The sequence below is a fragment of the Candoia aspera genome, chromosome 2, assembly GCF_035149785.1.
Source record: "Candoia aspera isolate rCanAsp1 chromosome 2, rCanAsp1.hap2, whole genome shotgun sequence".
Taxonomy (NCBI): domain Eukaryota; kingdom Metazoa; phylum Chordata; class Lepidosauria; order Squamata; family Boidae; genus Candoia; species Candoia aspera.
In genome coordinates, this window is record NC_086154.1 from 143,555,234 (window position 1) to 143,583,064 (window position 27,831).

The 27,831-nt window shown below is 41.3% G+C and overlaps 1 protein-coding gene across 2 annotated transcripts; it reads right to left on the reverse strand.

The window, feature by feature from the left end:
• Positions 1 to 743: 743 nt before the first annotated feature.
• ENDOU (endonuclease, poly(U) specific) lies at positions 744 to 26,115 on the reverse strand. Of its 2 annotated transcripts, none has more exons than XM_063293966.1 (9): positions 25,974 to 26,115; positions 17,054 to 17,188; positions 13,645 to 13,668; positions 11,342 to 11,507; positions 7,227 to 7,429; positions 6,310 to 6,426; positions 4,696 to 4,802; positions 2,082 to 2,224; positions 744 to 1,273 (listed from the first exon to the last, which is right to left on the reverse strand). In XM_063293966.1, exons 1-9 carry the CDS (start codon positions 26,038 to 26,040, stop codon positions 1,159 to 1,161), a joined length of 1,077 nt encoding a protein of 358 aa, XP_063150036.1. In that variant the 5' UTR covers positions 26,041 to 26,115; the 3' UTR covers positions 744 to 1,158. The 2 variants fall into 2 exon arrangements, with proteins under 2 accessions (XP_063150036.1, XP_063150037.1); XM_063293967.1 differs by having other exon boundaries at positions 11,342 to 11,503; positions 13,641 to 13,668.
• Between the last annotated feature and the right edge of the window lie 1,716 nt (positions 26,116 to 27,831).

Consider the following 27,831-nt stretch of genomic DNA (forward strand, 5'->3'; position numbering starts at 1 on the left):
CAATTGAATGCTGAAATTAAACTCTGCCAAATTCAGAGAGAACATTTGAAGAAGCTGTAGAGCTGCAAGATATGCATGTCTTTAGAAAGTTCAAGTATAACTACTGGGGATTAAGGGCTAATGTAAATATCCTAATTGCCGTTAAAAAAATAAGTTACTCAAACAGAGATTTATTAACCAAAACCATACAGAAGCATTATATTACTATTAATATATAATATTTTGCATTTTTATTATACATTTTTTGCCATTAGTCTTTTACAACTTCACAACAGTCCTGTGAGGTAGGTAGGAGACCATTTTCTCCATATGACAGATCAAAGACCTGAGAAATGGTAGCTTAGTCAAAGACTAGTCACTTGGTCCGTGGCTCAGCAACATTTTGAACATAAATGTTAAGCTTTTAGTGCAATGTCTTAGTTTACTCAACTTTAATGCTGCTTGGAGGCTGGCCAGTGGCAGGGAAGAAAAACCCAAGTTTTTCTCTGCCAGTTTAATTAAACATATACTAATACAGGAATCAGAGAGCAACTCAATGGATCAGAGACAGAAATTAAGTACTATTCTTAAAGATTCTTTTTTATATCTCATGTGGTTATGTGGTTATATTAAATACTGATTTAGATTCTCTTCCAGATCTCCTTTTTGTTCCCATATCTGAGTAGCTGTCTGAGTAGCTAATCTTGCCAAACTGCCTATGAATCAATGAATGAATGAATGAATGAATGAAATGTCTGTGTGTGTGTGTGGGGGGGGGTGTACATAGTTTCTTTGTTCTGTTTTGTCTAAATAGAAAGCAGATTTATTTCAAAGAAAAGACAGTGGTTGGCAATTGTTCAGAACTTGCCTGCTCTCTATTGTTCATTTTTCGTCAAACATTATTTCACCATCCATTCTCTTTTTACTTTATGTGAAACTTGTATCATCTCCAGAAAAAGTTACTTGGTATCTATGCCTTCCAGCTGAACTATAGCCTTCCAATGACTTGTAGATTTCTAATCTCATGACCCATTCCATCTATCATTAATCCAACATCAAAAGATCAAAGAACATATACAATGTAGAGCACTTGCCGGATGGCATGAAGAGAAACATTGGACATTCTGTAGACTGCATTTGGGTTATTCAGAAGTTTTTTTTTTTTTAAATCTTGCAGCCTCATGGGGTAACCACATAAGCTGTGGCAATATACTTTTTGCCATTGCCATAAGTGGATTTATCCCAAGTATATGTTTGGATATCCAGATTGTGGCCTCCAATTTTCAGATGACACCTGAAGGACAGAAAATTACATATAATCACCTTTCTTAAATAGAAGTTCTAGATAATTATTTAGAATAGACTAGAATGGATTCAGATTACTACTGCAATTCTTGGCTTACCATCAACAATTTCCCATTTTTTCTTTAGCACCACCATTATGAATGTTGTCTGGTTCACCGCTTGGAAACCTCTTCCTGAAAGTCTTAATCCAGAAGACCTTCCATGAGTAGCACTGTTCATGGAACAATCTTAGAACCTCCACAGAGAAAGCTGCTTGTAATGAACCCACTGATATGACTCATGCCTTGAGGCTGCTGAGTCCTGTTAGGAGTAAGATGTGCTGCTCCTAAATCATGAAGGTTATTTGCCTGAACACTAGTGGGAGAAATTGTGCTCTACCTTGAACCATGGGTTGGAAAGATCTTGAGATGTTTCAATAGCCATGACCTTGCATAGGCTTTAACATGAGGGCTAAGTCTACTACCACCTATTGACTAAGATAGCTAAATGAAACCTTTGTCTTCAAAAGTAACACCTTTTCATATTAGATGTCAGGGAGTATAGATGTAGGAACATTGCTAGTTCATTCCCTGCTTGTCAGCTCTGCTCCTGAGAACAATTGAATGAATTGAAGCTTTCCTTCCACTCAAAAAGAAATATGCAATTTTATTCAGACCTTGAATACTTTAAATACTTTGGATGCATGGGAAGCAGAACATCAAAAACATGCACTGGCTTCCAGACCATCCTTTACTGGCACTGCATCCTCCTATCCTAACTGCAGTGAAAATAACTCTTGGCCCTAGCCATATACTTACACTTTTCCAGGCCGAGCAATGAAACACAGCGAATAGAGGCCAAATTCAAACTCAGGACTGCTTCCAATAAAGGCACTTCCAACCTCCTTGTAAAATCCATCCCAGTTGAATTGCATCCCCAGCACATCTGGATATGAGGTCCACTAAAGAGAGCAAAGAAGATGCTGAAAAATTGTCCAGGGGTTTGATCTACAGTATTTGCAAAAATACAATAGTTCCAGGAAGGGTATTGCACTGTGGAGCCATACTAACCACAAACTCTTACGCCCTGCTCCATGAGATGCAAGTACCTGTGATGACTTGTGACCTATAAGGAGCCATACTGTGCTCTGTCAGCATGTGGGGCAAACAAAATGCATTAGTGTGAGAAGGGAGAAAAGGGTTTGTCACAGGGCAAATAGGATTCTGAGTCTGTCCCACATAACCTCCCATTGGAAATATAAAGCTGATCAGTGGGGCCTCCAATGTCCCTTCGGTTGTGCCGTTCTCCCTATGGAGTAGTGTATGAGATAAGTCAGGGATTTCCAAACTTTTCCAAGCTGTGGAACCTGTTAGTTAAAATATGTAAGTATTTCCATGAGGAAGCCCAGGAAAAGCTCAGGAGTGAAAACTTCCTAAGCTCTTCTCCACCCTCTAACTCTCAATCCTCAAATCCCCTTGCTTGGCTCATAATCCAATCAGAGCTCCAGCATAGGTAGTCAATGAAATTGGATATTAACGTGTGACCACGGCCAGCCCTACCATTAGGTAGAGATAGCAACATGGACGTGGAACAAAGTAGTTAGTTAAATGTATTCCAAGTGTATGTGGGTGTGTGTAAGTATACATACTCATATAGGCAGGAGGGGAGCAGATACTTGTAGGATTCTCCACCTATCAAATTAACATAGCTAGGCATTCCACCCTCACTTGGTGAGGTATTTACGATTCTGTCTCGGCCTCGGCAAAAAGTGTTGGGCCAGTCTCACAACTGACGAACATCCTAATGCCCAGCATGTTCAGGTCCTTGCAATACTCCCGAAACCATCCCATACCAGACATCATTTGACCTTGCCTCACCAACTGGCAATGCTAGGTGGCAGGCTAACACAGTGTTTTCCAAGAGTGGAGGCTCCAGTGAAAGCCCCTGATTGGTCTCGCTGCTGCGTATCGGAGCCAATAGCAGGGGAGAAAAGGTCTGATGGAGTGGGGAAAGGAGGAGGGTGTAAGTCCAGCTGGGTGAGGAAAGATGAGCAATGGGGTAGCCTGTGGAAAGGAGGAACCTGAAAAGGCTGATTTAGTGAGAGCGGAAAGGACCAGAAGGAAGAAAAGGAGACATGCCTGCTGTATGCCTTTGGAGAAAAACAATCCATCACTTCTTTTGGAAGGAGAAATTGCTGCTGTGCCCCAGGAGTTCCTAGAGCAAGAGGGTGTTTTAGTGTTTCATACAGAGAGCCCCTGAGTACTAGAAGAAATGAAAGAAGGCTCCAGTGTTGCTCTCATTAGCCTTAAAGAGCCCATGAGGGAGATATCCAGAAGCTGCTAAGGTGGACTCAGCTCACTGTGTTCCCCAAAGGCTGGAATCCAGCCAAAGAATATATTTATTTATGTATTTATTTCATTTATATTTCAAATGTCATCACCACCCATCTCACTTAAAGAGTTACACTGTATGTCTTGCTGGACTTAACGTGTCATCAGTCACAACTGAGTAATTATGTTAAGTACTTTCCCTCTCCTCCTCCTCCTCCTCCTCCTCCCCCCCCTTTTGGAGCCACCATTGTTAATAACATGATTTCTGCAGTCTCTTATTTCGTCATGCCTTTCTCTTGCCCAGAAACACACATCTCCCTGCTGACCTGTAGATCTGCAACACTGGGCTGCAGTCTGAGAAACCTCCTCCTCATAAAATAGGAGTCAACCTTTAAGGTGCTACAAGAATCTTTCATGCTTTTACTGCAACAGGACTTTTTGAAGGACTTTTGTTAGAGTAGTGTTGTCATATATATGATATGGTTTTTTCATTAAAAACAAATCCAGGTGATCCTGCCTCTGTCTTCTTTAAAATACTGAAAACAGGAAGAAAACCTGCAAGATGCTTTTTTAATGAACAGGCCTGCTATTTCTCTCTCTCTCTATGAGTGTGTGTGTGCGTGATTCTCTACCCATGTGTTCCATTACATTAAGCAACAGCCTAACATAAGGATAATATAACTAGTGTCATTTCTCCTGTTATTATTAGTTTTCCTGTAGCTCCATTGCCCAGAGGAATGGCATGCCTGCGTAACATTTGCATGGCTGTTTATCCCTTAAAAAAGGAGAATTTGGCATTCCTGACAAGGGTCTATCCAGGGGAGTAGAAGCTGTGGCCCTCCAGATGCTGAACTACAACTCCCAGCTGCCCCAGAATTGTCAATAGCAAGGGATGTTGGAAATTATAGCTCAGCATTGCATGGAGAGTCCCAGGTAAATGCACAGTATGCACATTAATTTCTTCAGGGAATCTGCTAAGGCATCCCAGAGAAAGTGGCAGTGAATTAACAGCCATGCTGAATTGGAATCTCTTCTCTTCCCCAAGATGGGGTAATCTTTCCTCAGTAGTGGAAGACTGTTCATTTTCCCCAGTGAAACTTACCGGACCATCATAGCTGTAGCTGGAATAGTTAACTATGCCCTGTTTCTCCAGAAGGTAGAAACGAATCCAGTTGTGGAATCCAGTTACTTTTCCTTTCTTGATTTCTCCTACAAAGAACCATAACCATATGATCCATAACATATTAATTTATATTCACAACATCATAAGTTACAGGTAGTCCTCAACTTATGACTATTCATAAGCTACGACAGCGCTGAAAAAGTGACTTGTGACTGGTCCTTGCACTTAGAATCATTGCAGTGTCCCTGCAGTCATAAAATTCGGGCACTTGGTAACCTGAGTTATTTACCAGCAACCATCGTAAATACATATTTACGATGGTTGCAGCGGCCTGGAGTTACGTGATCGCCATTTGAGACCTTCCCAGCCAGCTTCCCACAAGCAAAATCAATGGGGAACTGGATGATTCACTTAACGACCACTACAAAAAATGTCATAAAATCAGGTACATTCACATGATTCCTCACTTAATGACCACACCACTTAACAATGAATTTTCCAGTCCATAATTTGGTCATAAGTTGAGGACTACCTGTATAATATAGTCATGCACATATGCGTCATGTGATATAATTCCTGTGCAAAGAAGCTTTGTGCAATTAACAAAGAGTTTTCCTCCACCTGTGTATCAATAAGAAAAGCCTAAGAAAATCATTCAGGTTTGTCACTCTTCAAAGCTCTTTCTGAAATGGAGGACAAGTTTACAAAGTTCATTATATTTTGATGGAGGGATAAATAGAAAGTATGATAGTGGCAAAAAGGAAGATGTAAGTAATGCTTAGTGGAAAGGTGAAATGAAACAGAATCACCAAAGGATATGATGGTTGGAAATTCAGAGATGGAGCCCAACAAACCTAGAGAACTTCTTGTGCAAGTTGAACTACATAGGCCATTTCCCCCCTCTGGTGAGACTCAGCAACACTGAGTTCCTATGCAGACAGACTGCACTGCAACTGCATTTCAAGGAGCACTGGAGGGCCCAAAATAGGGAATATTTTTAGAAGTTAATCCAAATCAGCTTCTTGTTTATACATTTAGGATCAATCCTAAGAACAAATAATTCTTCATGCAGTTTTCTATTTAAAAATCTCCCCCAGCTGTTTTTGTTTCTCTCCCCCCTCACCCTCAGTAAGACAAAGTTGCAGCTGAAATGGCAAGGCAGGAAGTATTTGAGGAACAGGCAAGATACAATCCAATTGAAGAAAACTGCCAAGGAGAGAACCACACACACCCCAACACAAGCAGGGCAAGCCACTGTATATAAACAGAGAGCAAGGCCCACTCTCTTTTCGCACTGAAGATGTTGCCTAGTCTGGCAATGAAACATTTGCAAGAAAACAACCAGGCTCAGAGAGCACCAAGGACTCCACAAGATACAATTCCTTTCCCCTCTCCTCATCCCAACAGAACCCAAAGGGTTAATTGGCAGTACCAATTGGTGGTACAGTACTGTGATGGCAAGTCCCCTGTGTGCTCCCTGATTGTTTAGAATCATAACCTATCAAAATATTTTCCATCTTTTAAGGGGAAAAAACGTGCTAGAGCAATAGCAGACAAATTGTGGCAGGTAGGCTTGTTTTTAAATAAATATACCTAGAAAGACATGCTCAAAGCCACTGGAGTCACCATCATCACCATTCCCTCTGGAATAAAGGCCAAACCACATCTTCTTAAGATCATCAACAAATTCTGCTTCTGTCTCATAACGATCTAGGATGGAGATTGAGATGGATGGCAAACAGTCATTAATTTCTCATTACAAAAAGACATCACAAAGAGTGCTTTCACCAAACAGTGCTCTGTGGAGCAGAGATATTATAAAACAAATCCAAAGTCGTTATGTTTTATAGAGATGGGAAAGAGGTTGAGAGAAAAATGTGCTCTTTGATGTTGTTGAAGCCAACAACTTTCACAATAATTCTGAAAATGCTATTTTGCGTGCTGTAGGGATCATAGTTTTATGAGAGTGCTGTGAATTATCTCACAGATTACTTTCCTCAGTCACAAAACTATTTCCAGGAACTTCTGAGAAGATGAAAGCTTAATCTATTCACATACACGCTCAACCAAAACAGACACAGATTCCATGTGGTACAATGTTATACTGCAAAGGAGGAGTTGGACAATGAAACCAATGACACCAATTTTCTGGAGGACTCAAGGGCTCCCCTTGCTAAACATAATTGTATGCCAAATTTGAGGCAACCTAGGCCAAATTGTAGGTTTTAGTGAATCCCCAAGAGAACAGTAAGCAAATTTCTAGAAAGATATCTTTAGCTTTGTACCATGTACAGGCTGTGTCAGCTTCTGTTCACTTAGGGCTTCATTGAAATGAAATTTGACTAGTGTTGCCTAACATTTCTTCATGCAACTGTATATTCTACAAAGTCTACCTGGGATAATTGTATTTGGATTTTTGCACGGAGCAGAAGGTTCAGGTTGATCCCTTCTGTGGTTCTATGATTCTGTATAAAATAATGTTGATTATCGCTCAATTACCACAGACTTACTTTTGCTGTGAAGAAACTTATATAGCTCTTTCATGACCTTGGTCTTCATGATCTCCTGGAGGAAAATGTCCTGTTCCTTCATCTGTTCTTTTGTGAATTTCTCCTCTGTCCCGACTTTTGCATGGTAATTATCCAACAGCTTGATGAAACTGGCATAAGTCGGTCTTGAGAAGAGCTTCTCATGGTTGACATAAGTGAAGAGCCTGCCCAGTGAAAAATCATTTGGGGTGAGGCTGGCCTATAGTTTCCCACTGGCTCAGGATTCATCCCATACTCCATAACAGATTGGAAGAGTGATTTCATTCATAACCTGTGCCTGTGTGGGACTGGCAGCTTTCCAGCTGCAGTATACACAGCAGAGATGGCTTTCCTATTACAGAGCTGTGGCCATGAAGGCCATTCTACTTCCTCCCCTGTTTCTGCCAAGCATCCACAGATGCTTGTCCTTTCCTTTCAGAATCCATGCCTTATTGACCTTAATTAGTCAATATTTTGTCTTAGATAAAAGACAGATACAATTGGTTCTTCCGAATCACCTCAGCCTTTTCTGATGTGGATTTTTTAATACAGCAGAGTCCCCTGGGTTTGAACCTGGCATGAAAAAGCAAAATTTTGCCATCAAGATTGGGCTCCTGCTGTAATCCCTGTGCTCCTGGAGTCTATTACTACGGTTGAAAGAAGCTAAATGTCTAATAAGTATAGCTATCTACTTACTCTTCAGCAAAGGATCGTTACCTTGTTGTGGTGCTGGAGCTTGAGCACCTCAATGATGCCATGAGCTAAACCGTGAAGGGCCACCCAAGACGGGAAGGTCATGACAGAGAGGTCAGACTAAATGCGATCCCTGGGGAAGGTAATGGCAACCCACCTCAGTATTCTTGCCGTGAAAACTAAATGGATCAGTACAACCAGAGATATGTCGGTATACCATCGGAAGATGAGACCCCCAGGTCGGAAGATGGTCAAAATGCTACTGGGGAGGAACAGAGGATGAGCTCAACTAGCCCCAGACGTGATGACGCAGCTAGCTCAAAGCCGAAAGGACGGCTAGCGGCCGACGGTGCTGGTGGTGAACGGCGAATCCGATGTTCTAAGGATCAACACACCATCGGAACCTGGAATGTAAGATCTATGAGCCAGGGCAAATTGGATGTGGTTATTGGTGAGATGTCAAGATTAAAGATAGACATTCTGGGCGTCAGTGAACTGAAATGGACTGGAATGGGCCACTTCACATCAAATGACCACCAGATCTACTACTGCGGACAAGAGGACCACAGAAGAAATGGAGTAGCCTTCATAATTAATAGTAAAGTGGCTAAAGCAGTGCTTGGATACAACCCAAAAAATGATAGAATGATCTCAATTCGAATTCAGGGCAAGCCATCTAACATCACAGTGATCCAAATATACGCCCCAACCACAAATGCTGAAGAAGCTGAAGTAGAGCAGTTCTATGAGGATCTGCAGCACCTACTGGACAACACGCCTAAAAGAGATGTTATTTTCATCACAGGAGACTGGAATGCGAAGGTGGGCAGTCAAATGAAACCTCGAATTACAGGTAAGTATGGCCTGGGAGAACAAAACGAAGCAGGACACAGGCTGATAGAATTTTGCCAAGACAATTCACTCTGCATAACAAACACTCTCTTCCAGCAACCTAAGAGACGGCTTTATACATGGACTTCACCAGATGGACAACACCGAAATCAGATTGATTACATCCTTTGCAGCCAAAGGTGGCGGACATCTGTACAGTCGGTAAAAACAAGGCCTGGAGCTGACTGTAGTTCAGATCACGAACTTCTTCTTGCACAATTTAGGATCAGACTCAAGAGATTAGGGAAGACCCACAGATCAGCTAGATATGAGCTCACTAATATTCCTAAGGAATATGCAGTGGAGGTGAAGAATAGATTTAAGGGACTGGACTTAGTAGATAGGGTCCCGGAAGAACTCTGGACAGAAGTTGGCAGCATTGTTCAGGAGGCGGCAACAAAATACATCCCAAAGAAAGAGAAAACCAAGAAGGCAAAATGGCTGTCTGCTGAGACACTAGAAGTAGCCCAAGAAAGAAGGAAAGCAAAAGGCAACAGTGATAGGGGGAGATATGCCCAATTAAATGCAAAATTCCAGAGGTTAGCCAGAAGAGATAAGGAATTATTTTTAAACAAGCAATGCGCGGAAGTGGAAGAAGACAATAGAATAGGAAGGACAAGAGACCTCTTCCAGAAAATTAGAAACATTGGAGGTAAATTCCAGGCCAAAATGGGTATGATCAAAAACAAAGATGGCAAGGACCTAACAGAAGAAGAAGAGATCAAGAAAAGGTGTCAAGAATATACAGAAAACCTGTATAGGAAGGATAACAATATCGGGGATAGCTTTGACGGTGTGGTCGGTGAGCTAGAGCCAGACATCCTGAAGAGTGAGGTTGAGTGGGCCTTAAGAAGCATTGCTAATAACAAGGCAACAGGAGACGACGGCATCCCAGCTGAACTGTTCAAAATCTTGCAAGATGATGCTGTCAAGGTAATGCATGCTATATGCCAGCAAATTTGGAAAACACAAGAATGGCCATCAGACTGGAAAAAATCAACTTATATCCCCATACCAAAAAAGGGAAACACTAAAGAATGTTCAAACTATCGAACAGTGGCACTCATTTCACATGCCAGTAAGGTAATGCTCAAGATCCTGCAAGGTAGACTTCAGCAGTTCATGGAGCGAGAATTGCCAGACGTACAAGCTGGGTTTAGAAAAGGCAGAGGAACTAGAGACCAAATTGCCAATATCCGCTGGATAATGGAAAAAGCCAGGGAGTTTCAGAAAAACATCTATTTCTGTTTTATTGACTATTCTAAAGCCTTTGACTGTGTGGACCATAACAAATTGTGGCAAGTTCTTAGTGGTATGGGGATACCAAGTCATCTTGTATGCCTCCTGAAGAATCTGTATAACGACCAAGTAGCAACAGTAAGAACAGACCACGGAACAACAGACTGGTTTAAGATTGGGAAAGGAGTACGGCGGGGCTGTATACTCTCACCCTACCTATTCAACTTGTATGCAGAACACATCATGCGACAAGCTGGCCTTGAGGAATCCAAGGCTGGAGTTAAAATCTCTGGAAGAAACATTAACAATCTCAGATATGCAGATGATACCACTTTGATGGCTGAAAGTGAAGAGGAACTGAGGAGCCTTATGATGAAGGTGAAAGAAGAAAGTGCAAAAGCTGGTTTGCAGCTAAACCTCAAAAAAACCAAGATTATGGCAACCAGCTTGATTGATAACTGGCAAATAGAGGGAGAAAATGTAGAAGCAGTGAAAGACTTTGTATTCCTAGGTGCAAAGATTACTGCAGATGCTGACTGCAGTCAGGAAATCAGAAGACGCTTAATCCTTGGAAGAAGAGCAATGACAAATCTCGATAAAATAGTTAAGAGCAGAGACATCACACTGACAACAAAGGCCCGCATAGTTAAAGCAATGGTCTTCCCTGTAATAACATATGGCTGCGAGAGCTGGACCATAAGGAAGGCTGAGCGAAGGAAGATCGATGCTTTTGAACTGTGGTGTTGGAGGAAAATTCTGAGAGTGCCTTGGACTGCAAGAAGATCCAACCAGTCCATCCTCCAGGAAATAAAGCCAGACTGCTCACTTGAGGGAATGATATTAAAGGCAAAACTGAAATACTTTGGCCACATAATGAGAAGACAGGACACCCTGGAGAAGATGCTGATGCTAGGGAGAGTGGAAGGCAAAAGGAAGAGGGGCCGACCAAGGGCAAGATGGATGGATGATATTCTAGAGGTGACGGACTCGTCCCTGGGGGAGCTGGGGGTGTTGACGACCGACAGGAAGCTCTGGCGTGGGCTGGTCCATGAAGTCACGAAGAGTCGGAAGCGACTAAACGAATAAACAACAACATCTACTTACTGATATAGCTATCAATAAATATTTCCACCTCCAAATTTAGAAATAAGAATGGTCAGTAGTTATTTTCCTACGTTCCCATCTCTGGGATTTAGGTTATCTCTAGTTAAGGGTCCACCATTCCAATTGCCTATGTTCATTTTGTAGTTTGCATTCCAGTAGGTTAAACTCACTGATCTGTGGAATGATCTTCATGCCCACTTGTCTTGGAAGTTAAGTATTGCTTGTTCAGGGTAATGTCAGTCTCCTCTGCTCTGTTGAGGTCATTGTGGTAAATCTTCTCTGATTCTTCTTGTAGCTCTTCATTTGTTATAGTATTGTCTCTGGTTGAGAATCTCTCTGTTGGAGAGACAATTATTTTAGCTTAAGACCATTCAAATCAGTCAATTGATAAAGCTGCTTAGAAGGGGCAAGATTCCATCCACCCAGGATGATTCAAAGACAGCAGATAACAAGCTTCTGAAGAATTTTAAAAACAACTTTGAAAAATGCATAATATTGGGGATGCATAGCTCAAACTATTTCTGATCTGTGTCAGTTTGTCATAATCATTTAACATCTGCAGTATCTCTGAGCATGTTTTGGTTTAAAGTGCTACATTTCTCAATACAGCTTATATTAAAACACATCATATATGAGTGTTTGTGTTTTGTTTTTAAAGCCAAGAACAGCATCGTAAAATTTATATTCTGATCAGTGCCTCATTCTAAGAGAGGAAGATACTGAGAATGCAAAGTTGTAGAGACTGAATGATACCCATGCACACACACAGCACAGTATGCTTCTGGCAAATTTAGTGAGTAACAGTGTACATTGGGCAAATTACTTGAGTAACAGTCATTTCATTGTCCATGCACAATCATGTTATATGAACCAACACAGAGATTAAGTTACTCAATGGAACAACCCTAGAATGTGGATGATTAATTTGTAGCTCAATGGGTCATGTGTACAAGGCCTAATTCTACTTTGGCTTTTTCCCCAATGAGTCTACTTCTGCTTTATCTTCACAACCCTTTGGTGAGCTATTTTAGGCTGAACAACAATCACAAGAGAAACAACTGGCAGCAATCCTCACTGGCTTTATGGCTGGGTGGGGATCGACATCTGGCTCTTCCCGGTCTTATACTAGAACCACAAGATCACAGCAGCTTCAGCAAGAAGAAAGCAAGAAGGATTCAACCTGACTTCTCCACGTTCTGATCATCGTGGCGGGTTCCAGGTAGTCTTACAGCAACCTGGCAACATCTGAGAACCCAGTTTGTTTGTTTGTTTGTTTATTATTCAAATTTTGTTACTGCCTATCTCCCCCAAAAGAGGGACAATTAAATTCTAGAAGAGCTTACTATGCAATTTGGTGAATTTCTTCACCTTATTCCATAGCAATGTCTACCTAGAGCAGTAGTTCTTAAACTGTGGGTAATTTGGACATATCCTGAATTGTGTGGTTGCCATTTTTGACCTTCCTGGTTGGCTTCTGGCAAGCAAAATCAATGAGGAAGCCTGTGATTTGCTTAATATAGTTTGCTTAATGCCTGCGGTGATTCACTTAATGACTGCCACGAAAAGGTTGTAAAATTGGGTCAATTCACTTAATGACTGCTTCACTTAGCAACCAAAATTCTGGTCCCAATTATGGTCATTAAATGAGGACTACTGGTACATGCAGGTGGAAATGCTTCCAAAATCTTATCATTGCAAATTCTGATCCAGCCCAAACCTCTTGGATTCAAGTTGGATCTTAGTTTTTTCTTTTCAATGTAGTTCTTAGCAGTGTCAAAAGATCCAAATGCTTTTGGCTGTATATGGTTACAGGGGAAGTACATTTTAAAACCCTTCTTTAAATGTGAATTTTCTTGCAGAATCTTTAAAATTAAGAGAGCCAAGAACGAACAGGCACATCGGTGAATTCAGGTTTATAACTGCTAATGTTTGACTGCAGTGGTAGACAACTTACTGTCTCAAAGGTATTTTGAATACAGTTCCCATAAACTCCAGCTTGCACAGCCAAGGGCAAAGGTTGATGGAAATGTCATTCAAAATATCCCTATTTTGGTCATCTGTGACAAATGAAATGATATTCAGTAGAAAGGAAGTGGTTGCTGCCACTGGGTGTCAGTGAAGAAGAAGTAAAAGCTTGTTTTCACTCCAAGCAATGGATCTGGGGGGTGTCTCTATCATCACTGAAGTATACAACTGTTGATGAACTAGCAATTCCTACTGATAGAAGCAGCTTCTACTCATTGTAGGAACTGCAGTAGCAGAACTGAGCTACTGAGAACCATATGATAGAAGAGGTACAGGTGCTGATTGGTTAGGAATCCCTTCATACTGGGAGCTCCTAGCCAATCAGCTCACTCCTGCCTTCATTACCACCTCAAATGGTTCACCAATAGCTCAGTTTCTCTACTTGCAGCAGCAGTTAGCAATTTGCATTACACATTTCATATAAAGAAGAGAAGGTGCCAATACTTGCCCTTTTCTTTGCCATCTGTAGTAACTGTAAAAGAATGGAGAAATCTGACATGAATCATCTGGCCACAGAGAAGCATAAAACTTGTCATTTATTTCTACAGATATGGCCTTTGTGTGAAACAGGCAGATGATTGTCACTATGGGGAAGATGGCTGCAACTTCCACATATGTTTTGAATTTTTGCATATCATCTGGAGAAATATTTTCACACTTCCTAATTTATTGATCCCCAGTGTTTGTGCTCACTAAATGCATCAGCTCTTAGGAATGGAGCCAGCAAGGACTGACGCTCTGGAGATACTTTGAGTTAGGAAGATAAACCCCTTCTCCTAACTATTTAATCTAAGCTGGAACTAGGTCTAGCCAAGCCTCACACACGTACATACCCATTACATCTCATGAGGGAGGGGGGCTTCTAAGTCACAGCTCCCATGAATCCCACGATTTGGTGATAGGCTTGCCCCCTCCTCCAGGAGATTCTTTTCCTTGCCCATAGGCTATAACCTTGTCTGGCACCTCCTGGGAATCCCCTTTCATCTTCTTGGAGAAAGCCTGATGGTTTTATTTTGTTTCTTTCTAAAACTGATATGTCAATCTTTAGAGTTTCTCAGGATGGCTGACTTTGTGCTGCCTTGCCAAACCAGTGAGTAGGCCTAACCAATATTTAGGAGCCCTACCATATTATATCAGGTCAGTCACCCTGATTATAAAAACGTAAAATCTCCTTTGAGTCATGGTCAACTCTAGATGATTTCATGACTCTGCTCATGGAACCTCCTTGGCAACAATACAGAAGTGGCTGGCCACTACTTTTTCTTTTTCTTTTTTTTGCATTTTTTTCCCTACAGTCCTGGGATTCTCTGGTGGTGTCCCATTCAAGGCTTGACCCTGCTTAGCTTCCAAATCCAGCTGCCATTGCTGAGATACTCCACCAAGTATCAAGCTGGGTAGGAAAAATAAACCTATTCAGTCCAATCAGATCTGGCTTCTGCCCATTCTCTACAGTCCGCAACTTGAAGGGACTCTCTCTCAGCCCAACCCAGCTCACAGGATTGTTGTTGTTGTGGGGAAAATAGGAGGAAGAAGGAGTATTAGGTATGTTCACCGCCTTGAGTTATTTATGAAAAATAATAAAGGTGGGATAGAAAAGAAAGAAGGAAGGAAGGAAGGAAGGAAGGAAGGAAGGAAGGAAGGAAGGAAGGAAGGAAGGAAGGAAGGAGGTGCTACAAATTGTCAGCCTTACCAGGTGGACCACACAGGAAACACGACCAGATGAGCTAATTCTACTTTATTGTAAGGCTACATTGGCAGAATCTTGCAAGTCTGAAAGTACAATTCCACCCCACCCCCAATCTCCTTTATAGCCTGAGAAACCAGGGAGGGTCCCTTCTGAGCCTCTTGCAGTTATGCAGGCTATGCTGCCTCTTATCTGACTGCTCCCTTGGCAGCCTGTCTGGGTCCAGTCTCCCAATGTTATTCCCACATGCCATTACACACATAAGAGAGCTGTGGGGGCCCTAGGATCCCCTTCCCCTGGCCGCTCTTGTCTATTGCCCAGACTGATGGCAGCAGCAATGTCCATATCAACACCTCATCATCTTCTTCAAAAAGCTGACATTCCTCCCTTGTTATTTTCTTCCTCACAGCACTACCATCTTTGCTGTCTTCTCCCTAACGGTGCTATGTGGCTACCAGGGATATCCACAGGGCAGGGTCAAAAAAGTAGAGGTAGCAGCTGCCACCATACCACTGAAGACCATGTGGTCAATTGTGTGGTAGCAGGCACCATCTTGACTTTTTTAACCCTGCCCCATAGACATGCCCAGTGGTCACCCACCTAGTCAGTCAAAGCTGTAATGTCCATGCCCTTTTTTTTCAAGTGAGAGGGATAGAAAAAGAGGGGGAGAGAGAATTGCAGGTAGCTTAACTGCTTAAAATGATGCTGCCCTTTTGGACTATTTATTTGTTACTTGCCTTGATTTTTCAAATTTGAATGCCACCCTCCAGGTCTTCCTAGGGCAGCTTACAAGAGATTAAAATCAGCCAATGAAATTCCAAGCACTTCAAATATAGTATCATAATATGGTGATTTAAATACATAATGCTAAAACAACAAAGCACACTTGTAGCCACCCAAGTTCAAAGTGGGTAACAAGCAGTATCTTGCAAGCTCAGGACGTTAATTGGTTCAAAAGCCTGGCAGAATCAAAATTACTTTGCTTAGTAATGAAAAAGACCATGAAGTGGGGTGCCAGTTGTTCCTCACTGGGGCCACAGCCCACTTTACACTTCAGTGTCCTGGTTTGCTTTGCATCCTCAAAGGCAACATCTCCTTGATTTAGGGATGGACACACAGGAGGAAGGGGACATTTTGCAGCAAGGCCAACAGCGCTGCTACTGAAAAAGTCCCATAGAGGCAGTGATCTCCTGAGGTCTTCCCTTGGGATTTAATTGAAGTGGGAGAAGCCAGAATGCTACTGAAGAAAGGATTGCACAAGGAAAGTCAGAATACACAGAGAGAGAGAGAGAGCCTGGCCAACGTGGAACTAAATAAGTGCAAGAATACCACACCCCGTTAAAGAGAATTCTCTAAAATGAAGGCATCTCTAAAGCAAAACCTCATGAAATGGGCAGGGAAACATGCAGTCATTCTAATATCTACTACTACTTTTGCCAATGCTCTGAAGTCTTTGCAAAATCGTTTTATTTAAAAGAACATGGAGCAGAGCTTTTCCGGCCTTTTGTAGCTGGCTGGCTGGCTGAGTATGGAATGGTTTTATAGTGTACAGAGGCCAAATGGCTTTGGCTTCTCAGGTTTATTTGGGGCCTTCCTGGATTGTGAGGCTTCGGACATGCACCCCAGAGTCCATCCTTCAAAATGGAGGCTACACTGGCAAAAGATGGGACCTAGCAAAGCCCCTTCTTTCATTAGGGTTGGCCCCACATGCTTTCTCTGGCTGGACACAAACAGTCTGCAGCAACAAGAAGCAACGTATCAAATCTCCCCTCCAGATAACGTGTCTCCCATTTGGCAATACAGCATTTTATATATGACCTAAATCTGTTCTTTGAAACAAGGAATTATTATAGTAGAACATTTTATCTTGTCTCTTGCTGAATCTACACAGACTGGAAGATTGTGGATGTGCATGAAAAGAGTCACTCTTTCCTCAGGGTTGTTCAGTAGATGACAGCCTACTGCTAATCTTGGCTAATCTCAAAAAACTAAGGAGGGTCAAATGTGGTGACTAGTTGGATGGGAGACCACCAGGTATACCAAGTCTGTGGCTAGACTGAAAAGTTTAATATATAGGAAGAAGGCAATGGTAAACTACTTCCATTCCGATGCCAAGACAAGTTATATAGTTACATCCACTTAGTAAAACTTGAGATCTGAGAATGCTCTCTACCTTTTAAGCAGTGGATATGGTAATCTTCACAGCAGTTCTGATTTTGTTCACAGTTATTATCACAATGGCAAACATCTCTCCGGTTATATTTTTCATTACATCGCCTTTCACAGGAATCTGCAGGGCCATACAAAGCTGAAAAGTAGAAATACATTGGGAGAGGCAAAATAATTAGCAGGACCATAATTAACAGCAAATTACAGTGAAAAAGATGGCTATGATGCAGTATTTGAGGGCTAATGGAGTGTCTTCCTAAGCTAGAAGGTGGCTTCAAGAAGGTTTGGGTTCTATTCTTTAACTACTGTCACTTGAATATCATCAAAAAACGGGGCTCTCTCTAAACGTCTAGAGGTTACAACTATACATTTGTGTGGGTGGCATATAGAGAACCCTTGACTGAATTGGCTTCCACATTGTTTTTAGGTACCAGCTCAGAATAAAGGTGGTGATCTTTAAAATACTGAAAGAGGGTGGGAGTAGGCTAGAATATATGCACTAATTGCTCCTATGAACCCATCCATTTACTGGGATCAACTTCAGAAGCCTTCCTGCATCTAAAGCTCTGAATCTCCCTTCCAAGACAGGCCTCTGTCATGTTCTCATTAAGGATCTTTGGAAGATGGTCAGACACCTTATACTACCAGTAACCTCTTTCTCATCCTTAAACTAGATCCTATTTTTGTTACCTGAATTCAGTTGTTTGGATACAGTCACTTAGAGCAACAGAAGACACATCTCCATTGTCTGCATGATGGCCCTTCAAATATTTGGAAAATATTTGTTGTATTGTTTCTTGATTATCCCTTTTCCATCTGAAACATACCCATCTATAAGAACATTTTCTCTTTTTTTCTTCTTATCCCTGTCATGTTGAGGTTTTCCTACTAACGATTAAGACTGCTATTGTACCTAATCGTTTAGGCCCGGTGAAGAGGTTGTATTTGATTGTCTCCTCGCACGTGCTTTATGCAGATTGCCTGGGGGGAGGAAACCTGCCCGGACTTGTTTCTTACTTCCTCTTTTTTCTCTCTGCCGATATGTAGTCAGCCAGGCTTGCTCTCAATGAGAGCTAAGTCCTTTAAATATGTTTTGCTTTTGTTTTGCTTTCTGTAAATAAATTATTTTTATAGAAATGCTTGGTGTGTGACTTTTCTGATCTCTCCTGGGCTAAAGGCTTTCCCAGCATTCTGCCAACATGTCAGTCCTTCTCTCTCTCTCTCTCTCTCTCTTTTCTATTGCATTCTTTTCTTATTAAACAATATACAGAAAGAGAAGTTATGCCTGGCAGTGAAATATTCATGTATGGCTTCCACCGCTCACGATGTACCAAACGTATTTTCTCAAAACACCAAGTGTGTACTAAAATGAAATAAAAAATACAACAGCAGCATTCTTCTGGAATAAAGCCAACTTCACCTGTTTCCTACTTCCGGCTGGCTTACTTCCAAGCTAATCATCCCGAGGAAAGCAGTCACAGAACTCTCAGTTTGGATTGGCCTACAAAGGGATTTCTATCAAGAAAAAAATTACTTTCTACGTTTTTTCCGTGGGGAACTGCTGTGAAAGTGGGGAACGCTTTTTAAAGCATTGGAAAAGGCAACTATCTTCCCCTTGTTTTCCTTTTCCTCATCCACCTCATGTGTGTTACACACAGCACAATTCTACTGCATACATGACAACTTCATACACCACAAAATAAATGCTTCTCTTCTCAATATGGAATTACCTTCTTCACATTCCTGAAATCACATCAGGACCTACACTGGGACATCTGTCCCCAGGTCCTTCTTTCTTTAATGTAACATCCAGCTAGAAAATACTCTTACAAATCTTGGATCTTCGTGAAGTTATTTTCCCGTGGAAGTTTTAATTTAAAAAAATGGTGTTCAAATAATTTTTAAAAATATTTCGATTGAAGCAGCATGACTGCAAATAGTTTTTAAACAAGTTAATTCACTTTAAATGTTTATTTTTGCGGTTCTTGCACTTTTGTCTTCCATTATAATGAGACATGACATTACTGTGTGGTATTTATTCACATGGGTTTTGCGCCTACCGATCCTACCATTGGTGTTGGCTTCCAGAGTCCATGGAATCAAAGTTCCTGAACATTATGGCCCTATTCCTTTCTCCTGCCCAAGGAATTCAGAGAATTTATGCCATAGAGAGATATATACACCTTTCTGTCTCTCAAACCAAGACTTTGTTTCACCGCTGAAGCACATTTTCATTGTAGTAAAGAAATGCCAGGCTGATGATTCACTCTTCACAGTGTTGTTTGCTCTGATCTATCACTACTTTTAACTGAATCCAAGAAATCCCACAACAGCTGCACAGCTGTTTCTTTAATTTAAAGAAAATTAAATTTACACAAATATCTTCAAATTTGTTGACAAGTAAGTCTCTCTTGCTTATTTTGTTATTCTTTATAGCAATGCTTTTATAGCTTGGGCCAAGCCCTGGCGGGCGTTGTGTTATTTGCAATAATATAACAAAGATATTATCTGTTATTCCTAAAAAGAACACACACACACTTATCTTCTGCTCAGTCTAATGGAACTCTGCGTTTGTTCTTACCTTTAATTTCATGAAAGAAGGCAGGCAGGATATAAACAAAATGATTTTACTTGCTGTCCCACAGCCTACCTTCATGCATGTCCTCACTTGTTCTGCAATGCTTATTATTTTCTCCAGGGCAACTAGCTATAAACTTATTAGGTTAAAATAATTATTAGCCTGAGTAAGGAAGTTGCATTTTATTTGGCATCAGTTGTTTATGAGAGTGGAGTGAATCTTCCTGCTGTCAATGGAATTCCCAAAATCTGTTCAGAATACGGAGCATTTTGAAGATTTAGGATTACCCACAGAGCAAGAGAGGAAATGGAACGTGAGATATTTAAGCGGGAGGCAGAAACGCTACATCTTGAATGAATTCCAAATGGCTTTGAACTGGGGTTTGTGTGTGTGGAGGGCTTCCATCCACACAACATATTGAACCTGGTTATGAATTAACCCATTTGGAAGAGTGGCAGAATAGATTTAACCAGGATGAACCAAATAGACTCGGTTCACATAAGACACTAAGATGCCCCCATCTCTGTGGCTCTCCACAATGTGGCTTGGTTAGATGCATTTATTTATTTTATTTATTTATTAAATTTTGCCACTGCCCATCTCCCCCCAAAGGAGGGACTCTGGGCAGTTTACAACAACAGTAAAAGCATCAGATATTTTAAACACAATAAATATCAAATACAGTATAACAATATAATACTAAAGCACAAATACAGTATAAAATCCAGATGGCGACGATAGCTATACCACTCATGTATATCTAAAGGGTCAGCCACTGCATCTGTTCTCTTTCTGGCTGAATGCATATTTTTTTAATTGTTAGATTTATCTCCTGCCATCTTTCCTCCAGCAGCATTGCATAGACTGCCCTTTTTCCATTTTTCCCCACAACGACCCTGCAAAGTAGACTGAACTGTCTGTCAGTTTTCATGGATGAGAATGGACTTGAACCTGGGAATCCCCAGTCCTAGTCCAAAACCGTAACCCCTAAAACCATACTGGCTGTCCTGCCAATAGGATGCATAATTTGTTTGCGGTGGTGAAAATATATTAACCTTGATGGACTGAAAAGTAAGTCCTCTTTTAATTCCCTTCAGCTCTCTAACAAAATAATGATCTTCACGCTAAGCTCTCTGTGTTCATTTCATGCATTATTTGCCCACCTTAGTCTGGCAAAGAACTTGAATGCATAATATTACATATTGTTACAATGTACTCATTCCCCCACCCCACCTTTCGAACGTTTCATTTAAAAGCCCAACCTTAAAGCAGTTACTTTAGATTCCAAGAAATGTGATGAATGGTTTTCCACCTCTTTCAATCCATGCAGTGTTTGCTTCTTTTCTTATCATCATCACCTTGGTGGTGGTTCATATTTCATAATCAATATTGAACACTTAGGAATCAATTGTCAGATCAACATGAAGCATGATGATGAAAGAGACATTTGTTCACTGCAGCAACTGTGATGACCTATTAAGTGCTTCTCTTAAGTGGGCCAAGTATAAAGTGGGATCATTAAGCCAGAAAAGATTTTTGAACTTCTGAACTGTGGCTTTAGAACAGTGTTTTTTAACCTCGGCAACTTGAAGATGCGTGGACTTTGACTCCCAGAATTTCCCAGCCAGCCATGCTGGCTAGGGAATTCTGGGAGTCGAAGTCCACGCATCTTCAAGTTGCCAAGGTTGAAAAACACTGCTTTAGAGAGGCAAGAAGCTGGTTTATACCAGATCAGGCTCTTGAGACATCTAACCCAGATTGTATCTTCCTGTTGGGAGTAGTCTTGTGCCAGGACTACGTGATCCTTCCTACCTGAGAAATTGATGATATTGACCAACCTTGGCTGACCTAGAAAGCTGAGCAGCCTGGTTAGAGCTTGGATCCAGAAAATCCCAGGCCTTACTATGTTAACCATGGCACTTAGCTTAAAGTCCAACAGGGGTATTTGGGGTTGGTTTAGAGAAAGGATATGAAATATTCTGCAATATTATAAACCCTTAATGATACATTGAAACATACTAGATTTTATGATATCTTAGATCAGGTTTTCCCAAACTGTAAGATGTGCCTCCCTTGGGGAGGTGAAGACAGAGTCCAGGAGGTGTGAAGAATGTTTTAGTTCCATTGTTACAATAAATCCACTTCTCCCAAAGTTTCACTGTATTGCTTTCATTGTTCATTTGTGTTCATTTTGGTGTTTGGATTTTTAGGGAAGGTGTGCATATTAAGACTACACTAAAGGGAGGTATGATGGCAAAAAGTTTAGGAACCCCTGCCTTAGATCCATTGTTTACCTACCCATGTTTTATTATCTGTACCTTGCTTCCTGCTTTCTTACAGTTCTGCATTTCTCTAGCTTGTACTCTTTTTGATACTAAGTTAGGTTTTAAAAAAGGAAATCCCAGGGCTGTTGGCTATGCTGGAAAGTTTAAAAAAAAATCACAGAAGGCAGCAGTGGCCAACCATGCCAAGAAAATTGTATCAAGAGTTGAGCTCAATTTGAGGGCAATTTAACTTGATAAAAAGCATAAATGCTTCCAGCTAACTAAAGTTGTCTCCTTCAAGCCAGCACCACATCCTGCTGCCCCAGGCAGCCATTTTTCTACTGTTCCCAAGCTCTTCTTCCAGTGTTTCAGCATCCCTGTGCCATGATGAGCTTTCGGGGTCCATAAACAGCTTGATGCCTGATCTGTCTATTCTCAAAATAAGAAACTGGAAGATGGAAAGTAGGCCTCCCACTCCTAAGAGCCTAGCCTAGGTCAGAGAAAGAGATAGAAGGATTTGAACATTGATTTTGCTATAAATAGGACTCAGATTTAATACACAGCAGTCACTGGAATTCTAAGAGAGGCAGTTTGTTTAAGCGGTTAAGGTGCTGGGCTAGAAACCAGGAGTCTGTGAGTTCTAGTCCCGCCTTAGGCATGAAAGCCGGCTGGGGGACCGTGGGCCAGTCACTCTCTCTCAGCCCAACTCAGTGCAATGTAGACTAGCCTCTCCCAGGCAACGTGACTTGTCATGGCTAAATAGTCTACACATCTGGCTGCTGGACCTCACAAGGATTTCCCAGCAAGAAAAAGCAGCATGAACACTGAACTGCTATGCCATATGATTATTAAAAAAAACTGGAATTCTATCTTAATTGCTTCTTAGCTTCTACAGTAAAACTCCCGATCAGAAGTTTCTGGACTCTTGAGTGCCTGTTGAACGGGTTCCAATGACATGTCTGCATTTCTTGCTTTGCACTCAAAGACCCGTTGTACTCCTCTTTACTCACAATTCCTCATTGCTGTCATGCTTCCACCCCTACCAGCTACTTTGACTTCTATCCTATTTCAATTCAGAGGAAGAAAATGCTACAAAACTGTTGCTTGAAAATGCCACCTGACTCAAGCCTAATTCACTGAAGACAAATAAGGAAGACATACTGATTTACTAGCTTTCTAGTAAAGGCACAGCTGTGGCTTTTTGTGAGCATTCATGTGCCGTTCCTCTTGGTGTCAATCTAGCATCCTAGGAGAACACTTCATAACTGCATAGATCAGGACTCATTTACTTCAAGTAATAGCTTATCCCTCTTACCTAAAATGTGATTCCTATGACTATGTCTTTGGACAATCATATTTCCTACCAATTCCAATAGTATAATCCAAAAAATCAATCACTGATTTTTAATTACAATTGAGCTCTGCAATATGGTACCAGAAGCTAAGATATCTCTATGATCAGAGAAGAAATCAAGCATTTAGTATTCAGGGCTTGCTTGGAGAATTGTAATGGGTGGGGGGACACTTTATTCTCCCTCCCATCTAAAATTCATTCTGGGTTGTTCAGTTTGAGGCAGTTCTGACTGTTACCCTGTTCTCCAATATTGTTATGTCTTAGTATTTTCTTGGCAGTCATACTGTATTTTGAGCTTTATAGTCTTAAGGCTTTATAAACTGCTTTCATGTATCTTATTTTACTCATGAGATGTTGTGCCTGAAAAACTGAAACTATCCAGATACTGTAAGTCTACATTGGTGCTCATATAAATATATCTTCTTCTAAGACAATGCAACTGAAATGTGACAGACCCAGTGGAAATCACAAGGGAGCAAATTTCAAATGTGACAGGTATGGGAATGATGTGCAGAATTATTTGAAATGGTGCCACTTCAATATTCAGTCCTTTTTGCTCCTAATTATACCAGCAATTCTGAGCAAGGCTGTTCAACTTGAAATGTATCTACGAAGTTCTTTTTGGATCTGAAGGACAAGTATTGAAACCACTTTTCCAAGTCTACAGACCCATAGACTTGTTCTCCTTGAAAGTGTAATCAAGGAATCATAAATTATGAGAACTGAACAGATTGTTAAGGTCATTACATTTAACCTCATTTTAGTGCAGGGATGTGGCATCCCTGTTAACTGTCAATCAACCTCTGCTTAAATTTCTCCAGTGAAAGAAAGTCTTCCTTTCGGATTCAATTCTATCTCTTACCATCTACGATGAGGGCTCCTCTTCCAGCAAGCTACCATAGTAGTACAGAGAATAGACATCAGATCGCCACTCTCGGAGTCTGTGCTACAAGCAGCTTAATGCTTCCCTGAATCATAATGAAGCAAAAATGTCATATAAACCCTGTTGCTTTACATGCATTAGGGTCTGCTGGATCTTCCCCAAAGTAAATTGAAAATTCTAATATTGAAGAATTTCCAGAGGCTTTAAGATAGTGTAGTCTCATATCTGATCCTACATATACCTACTTAGAATTGGAGTGGACAACATTTGATGGCCAAAGGCCACATTAATTTTCTATGGGTAGCTAAAGACCATAAAGTGCTGGGCTACATCATGCAAAAAACAGTTTGGGAGAGGGAGAGTTGGGAGTTGGGTGGGTTTAACGTGAGATCCTTACTTTAGGGCTTACATTACAGTGTTCCTATGTTTCATGTCTCAATATTGGAAAACTTTGCTGTTGCTTTTCAGCAGTCATGGATGTGAGAAGGATTTATGCATCAGAAAAAGGGCCCTTGAGACTGTGTGTTGTATCTATCTTAGAAGTAAGACTGATTGGGCTCAGAGATATCACATAGAAAACAAACGTTTTCAAGGCCATGGTCTGAAAGCTGGACTATCAGAAAGGCTGAACAAAGGAAAAAAATCATGCTGGACCACAAGAAGAATAAGTCATTCATTATTAGATGAAGTAAAATCATAGTGCTCACTGAAACCCTAATAATGAAATTAAAGCTTAGATAGTTTGGACACATAATGCAACTCATTGCAGAAGACCATTTGCCCTGAAAGGCAAAGACAATAAAAAAGAGGCCATCAGAAGAGAAGGTGAATAGATATCATCACTAATGACACAAGCAAGAGCTTACAAGAACTCAAAAGAAGCAAAATGATGTCGTTCTAAATCAGAAAGAGTCAGAAGTGACCAAACAACCACAACAATTATATATAAGATGCAGATACAAGATACATTATATATAACATATATAAGATACAGATGTCTGTCAAAGCTTTATGCAGGATGAAACTTTGGATTCACTGGACTATTTTTGCATCATTTCATATGATATGAACAAGTGCAGCCAGGTGTATGAGCCTCTGGGCATTATTTCCAAAATCAGTATGCATCTTACCTGGACATGAGTTACCTGCCATCATGAGCCCATAGGTAACGGGGCAATATATAAATAAAGCAAATAACTAATAAATAAAATGACTTGAAATTACAACCCAGTATATACTGTATGTGTGTATATATTGAGGGAGTATCTGTGTGTGTACATATGTGTGGTTTTCCACTGAGGGAAAAATAACACAAGCAACAGACTTGATTGTGTTACAACAGGGCTGTATGAATCAAGCTGGAGAAATGTTCTCACTTCTAAACCCACTTGCTTGATGCCTGCAATGCAGAGCGTTGACATCCATGTATCACTCACCTAATATCAGAGAGACATCTTTCCTAGTACCATCCTTTCAAACTCAGTCATGTATTTCAAAATCAGCACAGCTGTGGCTTTTTGAACATGTCACCATAGAAAATGTAAAAAGTCAACTGACATGTGCGTACGTCTGACCTGTCACTTTCTTATCTGCTTCTTCCTTGTGGCTTCCTCCACAGTCAACGTATCATGGCTTGGCAGCCTTGCATTTCGGTGCCTAGAGTTAACTGACTTCAGCTTTACTCCCCATACAGGTTTACAAAGGATGGCAATTTAAATATTTATTAAGGTTTGAAATTCCCTTACCAGGTTCTTTCTTGGTACTTTACAGGATCAAACCATGAAGCTACCTTCTCTGGTTGCAGTTCTTCTAAACAATACAAGGTCTATTTACAAACAAACTTACATCCAGATGCTAGACTGGAAATCACTGCTAGCAGGAGGAGAAATGCCCGACTCTTCATTATTGCCATGGCCCAGATGCTGAGTCTCCAAGAGGCACGGGAAGCAGACTCAAACAACTTGAGACAGCTGTCATTGCTATATGAATATATATTGCATGGGTGGCTCATGCGGAGCCAAGCTGGGAGGAGCTGGGGTACAAGGACAGATAGCACAGCATCTCACAGGGCAGAAAGAGGTGTGTCCACCAATATCAGCCCTTGCCATGGGCATGAGTCTATGTGTTGCAGTATCAAATTAACCCAAGCAGGAAATTCCTGTTTGCAGCTCCTGTGACACATGCATCTTCTCATATGACAAAAGCTGTGTTGTGATACAGCTATCTGTAGTGAATTCATTTGGGAAGGTCTTCATCTGCATAGGCTGCCTATTACCATTTTCAAATCATGATGCTAAAATGATAGTGTCACTAAGAAGCTGATCTGGGATGGTCTTGGCTCAAATCTCACCTCTCAGCCACAAAAGTTGTGGCATTAGACAGGCTACATACTCTCAGCCATGGAGCCTCTCACCCGTTAGCAATGTGGTGCTGCAAATACCACTGGGTCCCTTAGAGACAAAGAAGCCTTTAAAAACTACCTGCCTCAGAGACAGTGGATCCCTGCATGGGCAGGGAGGATTATCCAAAGTCCCTTTAAATCCTTACGTTCTATGATTCTGTGTGCAGATCAGTACCAGCCCATTATATAGTTCATATTAATACTGTGATATTTAGCATGGACGGACGGACGGACGGACGGACGGACGTGTCATGGGGGGCTCAGATTCAGAGTCGGAGGACAAATAAGAGCAGCCAGCTCCTGAAGCGGCTTTGGAGGGCGAGTAGTCAGCTCCGGGGGCACCAGACGAACAGCCGCCTGAGCAGGCAGAGGGGGCGGGGCCGGCCAGCGATCAGCGGGGACAGATGAGGACTTGAAGTTGCCACCCCCTCCCAACGCGAGAGCACGGAGACCAGAATGGAGAGTAGAACAGAGGAAGTCAGCAAGGTTACTCGCAAGGAAGCAGTCTTGCCCTCCTAAATGGGCCTCACCGGGGCTGCTCTTATTTAAAGAGCTATGAGCCCAAAACTGCTGTTGGAAGCAATTCTGACTCTCTGCACCTCGCCTTTGACTCTGAACCTGGACCAGCAGATAACTTTCCCAGTGCTTTGGGCTTCTGGACTGCCTGACCATTCTTGTGCCTGCTTCCTGGACTTTGAACTCTTTAACTAGGCAAGTTGCTGGACTTGTGGTAACTTGGTTGCCTTTAGTGCACGTGTGTCTGCACTTTGCTTTTGCTGCTGCTTGTTGTAAGTAAAAGTTTGTAACTGCCTCTTGTGTATTTGTGTGTGCCTGGCCTGAGACAAGACAGAGTGTATATGGCCTAGGAGTGGAGTGACCCAGGTTCTAGTCTTCCTTTAGACATAGAAGCTGGCTGGGTGACTTTGGGCCAGTCACTGTCTCTCAGCCCTAGACTGGGAAGTCAAAAAACATCTATTTACCATTTACCATGGTGGACATTTCAAGATGGAGAAGCTGAAGCTGTCCTGGGGTGGAAGGATAACAGTGGTTTTTAAAAAAAAAACATTTTGCCAAGGCTCAATTTTTTGTTTCAATTACTCCCCATAAGACTTGAAAATAAGACATTAGATAATGGGCAGAGACAACTAACCAATTGTATATGGTTTAATAATAAAAGACCTAGGGTGAAATTCCAATATTTTTCAAGATTCAAAAAAAGACAGATTGGCAGTACTAAATTTTAAATCACCAAGATAATTGGATAATTTAATTTATCTACGTATTTTAACCCCAAGCTATTTT

Excerpts from the sequence above, each read along its gene's own strand:
- ENDOU (XM_063293966.1), bottom strand. The coding sequence starts at position 26,040 with ATGGCAATAATGAAGAGTCGGGCATTTCTCCTCCTGCTAGCAGTGATT. Across the intron at positions 4,803-6,309 it reads CTTTGAGCATGTCTTTCTAG|GAGAAATCAAGAAAGGAAAA; the intron begins GTATATTTATTT and ends GGTTCTTTGTAG. Across the intron at positions 2,225-4,695 it reads GCTACAGCTATGATGGTCCG|TGGACCTCATATCCAGATGT; the intron begins GTAAGTTTCACT and ends TGCTCTCTTTAG.